Source organism: Musa acuminata, chromosome BXJ3-10, assembly GCF_036884655.1.
Source record: "Musa acuminata AAA Group cultivar baxijiao chromosome BXJ3-10, Cavendish_Baxijiao_AAA, whole genome shotgun sequence".
Classification (NCBI taxonomy): Eukaryota; Viridiplantae; Streptophyta; class Magnoliopsida; order Zingiberales; family Musaceae; genus Musa; species Musa acuminata.
In genome coordinates this window covers 19,162,615-19,172,115 of record NC_088358.1, presented here as the reverse complement: position 1 = coordinate 19,172,115, position 9,501 = coordinate 19,162,615, and the positions used below count along the sequence as shown (strand labels likewise).

Sequence of the window (9,501 nt, the reverse complement as noted above, 5' to 3'; positions counted from 1 at the left end):
TTGTACTTGTTTTCGATCAAAGTACTTGCACTTGTTTTCAAGTTTAATCGATTAAGTAGTGACCAGTAGTAATCGTAGACAAAATCCATGTAAGATCATTATCTAGGAATGACTACTACTTGCGTTGCATCGCCTTAACTTGCCTAGCAAAATCATGACGGTATCCTAATGAATTGCAATGTTAGATAATATAAAACAATGAAGCCATGCATGCCACTACCAAAGAAACATGCCAAAGAAGAAGCAAAGGAAGATGAAATTTGCAGGAAACGAGTACAGTATATATATAATTGTTGGAGAAGAACACTGGAAAGGAAGCTGCTTTCCTCCCTGCGTCTCTGCACAACCCGTGATCAAACCCAAGTGCGAGAGCAACATTAATTGCTTCATCTTACTAGTCCGAGAAGGCGTTTGATTCATCATCGCCTTCTTCCCATAGACAGCCTCGCCCAAAACCAAATACAGATCCACACACCTGCGGCGCACATAGGTTGACATGATTCACTCGGGGTCGTGTGACCTGCTCAGGCATTCCAAGCCTTCGGTTCTGCTCCTCATGATCCTGAGGAAGACCTCCCTCACCTGTCGCTCCAACGGGTCCAGTCCCTCCTTCAAGACATTGCAAACCGCCGCCAACTCCTCTACCGCTTGCCTCAGCTCCAACTCCTTCTCCTCCGTCAATGGGAACTCGACGAGGTCCAACAACTCCGACAAGTGGCGGCTGCACTTCTCGACCTGGTGGATCTCCCTTAGCAGCCCGCACGAGTTCTTCCTGTCCTTTTTCTTCGATTCCTCAAAGATACGTTCTTGGAGTGACGTGATCGACGCGGCCCAGAGGAAGGTCCGAGGGACCGAGAAATGGGTCTGCAGGCCACGGTCCTGGCACGGGATCGCTGCCACGAGTGCCCACATCACGAAGAAGAGCACGGAGCCCATAGTGTACACGGGGACGGCCAGGCCGTTGGTCGCGGCGACCTCGTTGCCCCGTGGCGCAGCGAGGTTGTTCCCGATTGCCTGGAGTTGCCGTGCGGCGGACCATGACCGGGAGACGCTCCAGGATAGGGAACGGAAGTTCCCCAACGAGGCTGCGGCGCCACCACTACCGCCACGCCGGTGGTGGGGCGGCTCCTTGCCAGCGCGGCCGAAAGAGCGATTGCGGTGGCTGAGGGCGGGCCCTCCGGCGGCCTCCTTCTCGTCGAGCATGAGGATGGTGAGGTCGGTGAGGGCCTTGCGGGCGCGACGCAGATGGCCCTCGCCGAGGGGCCGGCCGCCGCCGAGGGCCGCGAGCGCGATCTCGAGGTGCTGGCGCCACTGGCGCAGCTGGTCGACGCCGTCGCGGACGGCATTACAGACGTCAAGGGCCTTGACGGCGCGGTCGAAGAAGTCGGACAAGAAACGGTCGAGGGGGCGCCGAGAGAGCATCATCTCCTGGCCCTTGCCGCAGCCGAAGAGGATGCCCCGGAACTCCTCCTGGCAGATGAGAAAACTGTCGAGCAGCTTGCGGACCCAAGCGAGGGAGAGAAGCTCATCGGCCGTCGAAGACGAGGAGGCGGAAGCGAGGTCGAGGAAGAGGTCGGCGACGTGCTTCTGGAAGGCCTCAACCCCGAGGTCACCGGAGGAAGAGTCATGTTGTTGGCTGTCGACGGCGTGGACCTGGTCACGGCGGATGCTCAGGATGGACCGGCCGATGGAGGCGAAAGGGATAGAAGAGCCCTGGTAGTCCGTGGCCGGCATGATCACATGACCCAACGACGATTCTTCTTACAGAACTCGGGATCGGAGAAGGAACGGAGCAAGCCAGATGGAACTTCGAGCAAGTCGGATTTGTGGATCTGCAAGATGCCCTAAGAAAGGGGGAACCGATAGGGATGGGAAAGGCAATGATGGCGACCCCTCCTCCATGGAAATAATTGAGTGAGCGATAGTGAGACGGTGCTTATTATGCGTGCTCCAGCGAGAGAGGAAAAAAACCGGACGGTGACCGGTCTAGTCTCGGTTGGGCTCGTTCGATTGTCTCGCGCTGCGATGAGTCGGACCGGATAATGCATTCTTTACTAGACCAGAGCACCATGCTAAATCAAACAATTTCTACATAAACACTTGACATGTCTACAACCAAGCATGCTAAGTAGCATGGGTCAACTACTGTGGGCCACTGGCAGCAACTGAATGCGCTGCGGCAGCGGAAGCTTTGGGAAGCTTTCAGAAGCAGAGGAGGACGACGGAGGCGGAGACCATAACGCCGAAGGTGCACATGAGGAAGCCGAAATGCATGGCCCAGCTGCGCTTGAACTTGCCGAGGTAGCTGTCCGGCGGCTCCTGGTAATGGATCTCGAAGTCGCGCGGCAGCACGGGCGGGGGGTCGGCGCCCGCGGCGACGGCGGAGTAGGAGGAGAAGCGCATCTTGAGGAGCTTGAGGCGATCGGTGGCGAGGGCGAGGGTGAGCTTGTGGCAGCGGCGCTGGTACTTGAAGCCGTTGATGCAGCGGAGGGTCTGGGCGACGGCGACGTAGAAGGCCAGGTGGCCGAGGGAGAGGAGGCCGATCGGGGCCCAGCAGTGGCGGCACTGGAGGCGCTCGGGTGGAGACCCCAGCTGGGCGGCGAGCACCACCGCCAGGAAAAGGAAGAAGAGCTGGAAGAGGCGCCACATCTCCTTCTTCTGCTCGTCCACCTCCCGCTTCTTCTCCAGGATCTTCTCGAAGTGGAGCTGGATGATGGTGTTCAGCGCCTGGATCGCCGCCTCGAGTCCGACCGACCCATCCGCCGCGTCCCCACCACCGCCGTACCCCAACCCCGTCTCCTCCGACATAGCTCGCTGATCCGTTCTCCCTTCTCTCTCCCGTTGCTTTACAGATAAGAGGGGCAGTAAGGTTTGGCAGGTGGAGAGAGAGAGAGAGAGAGGTCTCAGTAGAAGTCGAAGCGAGGTGATGGGATTCAATAACTCAACTAGCCGTTAGCTTTGGTATAATGTGCAGCAAAGGATTATTTTAATTTCGGATTGCTGCTGGGGGGTTGACGGAGCCACATGATCCGGATCCGAAAGTTTCGGGGACAAATTCCAATTTTAATGCTCCATAGCTTTATCCAATCAGATAAAGATCATAAATTTATCGGATTCAGATCCAAATCCACATGTGCCCGATCCGAACCTGCCCCCATTCACCGCCAACTTGGAATTGCTGAGCACCTGTGCATATAGTGTATAGCACCTATGCATATAGTGTCTCGTTGTCACGTGGGAACCACTACGGTTTCTGTCATGACGTCCGTTGGATCAAGTTCCAAGGGTTAGATCTACTAACCTCATACTTGGAGATTCGGAAACGTAGGGCCGCGCAATAAAAGCAGGAGCACGTGAGCGCGCTCAGAATCTGTCTTCCAGCGATAACGTGCAGTCTTTCATTACGCTCAGGTCCCCAAAACCCTATCTGGGTTCAAATTGATTGGTCTTCTAGATTCGTATGATATTCTAATTGACTTATTCAAGATTTGTATCTCTTTGAATGGACAGAGCGATTTCGGAGTATGGAAAGCTATCATCTGAATGGAAAGCTCTTGTTCGATCACTCCATTACTATCCACTCGAATGCTTGTGCACCTCAGCCATGTGGCTTCGTCACCTTTACCTCCTGTCCAACTTTCCTCTCACAGCCCATGACATGCAGGAGGTCATCCAACCCCTCTTAGCCTTCATTGTCTCTCTCATGAGAACCCCAACACCCCCACCTTGTACGTCGACAGAAGGGGGGACGATGCCTTCAACGACCAATGGGATCTTCAGTTCTTCATCTAGTGGGATGGTGATGGGATCATCCCCAACGATAGTGAGTCTGTTAAGAGAATTTAACTTAACTAAAAGAGAGAATTGAAACCTCTCTTATGATCACATAAGTTAAAATAATTATAAATTTTAAAATTTAATAAGAATGGAGAGATTACATCACCATAAAGATCGCTATAAAGAAAGAGATTATGAAAATAATAAATCACTAATAAATTATTTAGGTTACATATAATAAAAATATATGAATACAATCTTAACAATTGAGTCTTGTAACTCTCAAATTATAAATAGATAAATTTTGTCAAAAAGTTAGAAAAGAAAAATGTAGAGACTTGCCTATAATTAATAATAATTTTAGTTTTCATCTTATTTCATCATTCGATTCTTTTCCTCTAACTCTCTATCTCAATTTATTTTTCTTTTCTCTTGTAAGTGATATCAAAGTCAAGTCAAGATACTTAATAGCATCAAACTTTAAGTGCTTCGTCTTACAAGAGATAACTATAAAAATCAAAGTATTCATTATAGGTCTTGTTTTGATCACAAGATATTGAAGATGATAGAGAGAGACTATGAAGACTCTTAAGATGATGTCATTCTTACGATGAGCTAAATACTCATGTTGAATATCAGATTTTGATGATGAAATCAATTGATAAATTATTTGATCTAATCTATAAGTTGAGATAAGCATGCAAGATTAACTACGATAGTGGTAAGGCATAAAGCAGATGTTGGGTTGGAGTCAAAGATCGGACGATACGTCGAAGATTCGAACGATGTTTCGAAAGTTTGCTGGAAGCTCACCGAGAGTTCGTCGGGAGCTCATCGAGAGTTTGTTGAGAGTTCGTTGGGAGTTCGCAGGAAGTTCGTCGAGACGTTCATCGGAAGTTCGCCGAGAGAACAATTGACATACTGGACAGAGATTGCTTAGTTAAATATCTTAATTATCGTAGTTAGACCATAAGTTGAGTTAGGATTGAGAGGTAATCCCATTAACTCAGTTAAGGGCCAACTGGGCCCTTAACATGGTTGAATTGGGCCTGTTGAACAGCTCATTCAACACCTGAAGTCACGGTCGACGGTAGCACCGCTTGGGACTCAGTCTCCCAAGTGGTTTGGCCGATGGTACCGTTGAAAGTTAATGCTATCAGGCGATGGTACCGCCCTATCAAGTGGTGGTATCGCTAGAGCTCGGTCTCTAAGCTCTGTCAGGCAGTGGTACTGCCCAGATCGAGCGGTGGTACCACCCAATATCAATCCGCAAATGGTAGTACCATCCAATAATGGCGGTGGTACCGCCAGAATCTGAGGATGTGATACTTTTTGGCTCCAATTCTGATGTCATTGAGGCCTATAAATATCCCACCCTTTTTTGCATGAAAAAAATAAAAAGTGCAATCAAAGTGTAAAAAAACTCTTTTAAGTGTTGGGGTGTTAAAAGTATCGTAAAAGTGAGAAGAGTCCTCCTCCTCTCTTTTTTTAGCTTTGTAATCATCCAAGAAGAGGTGTGAGGCTTGTAAGGGTTATCTCCTAAACTCGTGAAAAGGAGAAAGTACTGTAAAGAGGTGGTTGATCTTCTCCTATTGAAAGAAGACCATTAGTGAATGCCGGTGACCTCGACGGAGGAGGAATCAGATGTGGATGTAGGTCATAACGATCGAACCAATAAAATCTTTACTCCATTCAACTTTACTACTATAAATTTTGGTGTGTTCATTTCTTACTACTTAATATCTTTACTCCATTCAACTTTACTATATTATAAATTATCCAATCCCTTCTTCTCTATGTCCTTCTTGAGTAACCTATGACCGAGATTATTTAGTGTATATGTTTAAAGGTGAATCAGTCTCATTATTATGATCTCATCACGATTTGATTCTCATTATACAGATCCATGGACATCACAATATATATTTGCATATATACAACAACTAATATAAAGTGATAAAATGTCAAATAAGATAATGAGAAAAAAAAATACGTACCATATCACACGTGTCATCACCCATAAGATTGGCTTACAGGGCACCTATGACTAGCACCAATAAAATCTAATTAGAGATTATTGGGTAGAGATCCACTAATCTAAGAGGCTTGGGTAGTTGGATGAAGATTTAGTACCCAATATGGTAGGATCTATTAGGGTTAAGTTGATATGAGGTCTCTATAAATAGGAAAGAATCAAAAGGGCCATAGGCTAAGCATTTTAGCTATCACCTCCTATTCTTCTCTTTCCCTCTCCTCCTCATATTATAGCTCATATTTGAGGTATGTAGACAACAAGAAGGGGCAACCCCTTCTTAATTGCGTGGTGAGAGCGAAAAAGAGATTTGGGTAATGATTTGATGAGCGTTTTCGCAGCCCCTACTGTGTGGATCACCACTAGAGAGGCAGACAGTTGACTTCCTTCATTCATTTTTCACATATTTATATATTTTTAGGGATATATGATCTCCCTAAATTATACAATCTCCTATATACGTGTAGTTTTTTAGTTTTGCAAGTTTTTGTGCACCAACTTTTGCACGATGATGAAACCTTATTTTCTATGAAAAATATATGATTTTTATTTCTGTTCTTTTACTGCACATGTGATGTTACCCCTGATTTCTCAATAATAATACTCACAAGTTTCATTGGGGTATCATATGAACTTTTACTGTTCCGTCTTAGATTCTAACTTGTCGAGGTTGTGTCTCCTAACATGGGTAGGACAATCCTAAATATTAACAATATTAAGGTAAGGCTTCTTACCTTTACATATCTCATATGGTGTAGATACTACCGATTTAGTTGGAACTCTGTTCAGAAGGTAAGTTGTGGACTCTAGGGCAAATTCCCAAAATGAGACAAGTAGCTCGACAAAACTTATCATGGATCGTACCATATCTAACAATGTGCAATTCATCTTTTCTGATATACCATTAAGCTAAGGTGTATAAGGAAAGGCCCATTGGGACAGGATCCCAAGGTGTTTAAGGAATTGGGTGAACTTCGTACTTAAGTACTCACCTCCTTGATCTATTCAAAAAGTCTTGATACTCTTTCTAGTTTGGTTTTCTACCTTATTCTTATATTCCCTGAATTTTTTAAAGGCCTCGGACTTGTACTTCATTAAGTACACATGTCCATCATACTAGTCATAAGTACCCTACAAGCCAATCACGTGAGTGATGACACATGTGACATGACACGTAATCTTTTCACTTATTATTATTATGACATTTCTCACTTTATATCGCTTGTTATATATATATATATATATATATATATATATATATATATATATATATATATATATATATATATATATATATATATATATATATATATATATATATATATATATATATATATATATATATATATATATATATATATATATATATATATATAAGAATCAGATCGTGATGAGATCACGATAATGAGATCGATTCATCTTTAAATATAGACCATAAATAATCCTAGTCATATGTTACTTGAGAGGGATATTGAGATAACCGGATAGACTAGTGTGTTGTACACCCATCCATATGACGGAGGCAATTGGTCTTAGAGCTACTCGTGTGGGGGCACCAGGGCTATAGTGCACACGCTCATTGGAGAATGAGTTCATTGATTGATTCACTCACGAAATGTTGGATGGTTGATGATACCTTATTGTCAGACAGCAATTTCGTTATCTTAGTAGTGTACCTGATCATAAGACTTGAGATACTAAGGATGTCCTGTATGAGTACTTCATTCTTTGATATCAGACTTATAAGTTTGAAAGTTTTAGATTTAGTACATCCGGTCATCAAGAGCTGCAACCAACCTTACACGAGCTATTGAGTGTCGATAGAGGATCATCTGCTCTCCATATTATGAGAGGAATATCTCGTGTTCTTACTCAAATAAATCATTGGCTAAGGTCATTCAGATTATGAGAGGAGATTTTTGGGAGAATTCGATTAGAGCGAGACTCGAGGAGAAATTGTTTGGGCCTGATAGCACCATGCCCGATATACGATCTTTGAGATATTAGATAGATAAGAGACTATAGGTACATGGTAACTGAAGATAGATAAGTCCAATGGATTGGATTCCCCTATATCGTTTGGGGACTACGACGTAGTGGCCTAGTACGTCTGTAGTAGATGAGTCGAGTGAATTATTATGTGAATAATAATTCACCGAGCCAAAGAGAGTTCTGACAGGTATAACTCACGGCTAGCTCGATATTGGGCCTAGAGTGTCACACACATATGGTAGATGTTGCGACGAGTAGAGGTTCAGATATAATATATTCGCTGGAGCTCCTATCCTATTAGATATTCAATAAGCCTTTGAATTATTGGATCATATGAATGAGATCCAATAAGAGCCAATAAGAGATTATTGGATAGAGATCCATTAATCTAAGAGGTTTGGGTAGTTGGATGAAGATCCAGTACCCAATAGGATAGGATCTGTTAGGGTTAAGTTGATAGGGGGCCTCTATAAATAAGATAGAACCAAAGGGTCATAGGCCAACGCTTCTTGGTTGCCACCTCCTATTCTCCTCTCCCCTTCTCCTCCTTAGATAGCTGATGGGACAGTGATATGAGGCTTAACCTCTTTCATCCTCTCTTAGAGATCTAAAGGAATTCAGGGATATATGATCTCCCTAGGTAACACAACTATCTCACATGTGATTTTCAGTTTCATAAGTTTTTGCGCACCAATCTTTACACAATAATGAACATATTTTGAAAAATTTGAGATTTTGTTTTATATTCTTCTGCTGTATATGTAATGTCACTCCTAGATTTTTCTATAGTGGTATTAGAGTCTAGTTATTTTTACGAAAGATTGATTTTTAAGTACATGTGTTGTATTTTAGGAAGACTTTTGATGTCAAAATCGTTGATGCAAAAGGTGAGAAAGGGTAGCAATTATTGTTGCCCTTACAGAAGTAACCAAAGGCTGCTTGTAACCTTGGCCATCTATGTGCAGGTGATTGGCTATTTTAATAGTGATTGGGTGGAGCTCTATAATATCAAAAAAGTACAATCAACTTTATTTTTCTATATGGGCATTATTGCTTTTACTTAGTATTCAAAGAAATAATCTATTATGATATTATTTATATATGAAATGAAATATATAACGGTATGTGTATGTCATGCTTATATAAACAAGGAAGCTCTTACATGAAGTCGATTATTCACAAATCAAGCTACAAAGATAAATATTGATAATAAGTCGATGATTATATTGGTCAAGAATTTAGTCTTTCATAAATAAAATAAGCATATTTACTTCGTTATCATTTCATTTGGGATCAAATGAAGAAGAAAAAAATTTCATTGGATTATATCAAATTTGGTGATCAAGTTGTAGATATTTTTAGGAAGCCCCTCAATTAGAAGATATTCTTCGAGATGAAGCACTTGGAATGCATGATAAAAATGAATTAAGTTTAAGTGAAGATGTTAAGAGAATTAAACTTAATTAAAAGAGAGGATTGAAGCCTCTCTCATAATCACATGGGTAAAAATAATTATAATCTCTAAAATTTAGTAAGAATAGAGAGATTATATTATAGTAAAGATCACCATAAAAAGGAAGTTATGAAAATAATAAGCTACTAGTAAATTAGATAGAGTACATATAATAAAAATAAATGAATATAATCTTAACAATTGAGTCTTGTAACTTTCATCTATGGCCTCATAAATAGATGAGTTT

The 9,501-nt window shown here is 42.8% G+C and overlaps 2 protein-coding genes across 2 annotated transcripts; both read right to left on the bottom strand.

The window, feature by feature from the left end:
• Window positions 1-230: 230 nt before the first annotated feature.
• On the bottom strand, window positions 231-1,883 carry LOC103999987 (protein BYPASS1-LIKE-like). Its single transcript, XM_009421913.3, has one exon. It carries the CDS (start codon window positions 1,732-1,734, stop codon window positions 502-504), a length of 1,233 nt encoding a protein of 410 aa, XP_009420188.2. The 5' UTR covers window positions 1,735-1,883; the 3' UTR covers window positions 231-501.
• A 171-nt stretch (window positions 1,884-2,054) lies between these two features.
• Window positions 2,055-2,891, bottom strand: LOC135651731 (uncharacterized). The gene has a single exon (XM_065172111.1). It carries the CDS (start codon window positions 2,806-2,808, stop codon window positions 2,203-2,205), a length of 606 nt encoding a protein of 201 aa, XP_065028183.1. The 5' UTR covers window positions 2,809-2,891; the 3' UTR covers window positions 2,055-2,202.
• Between the last annotated feature and the right edge of the window lie 6,610 nt (window positions 2,892-9,501).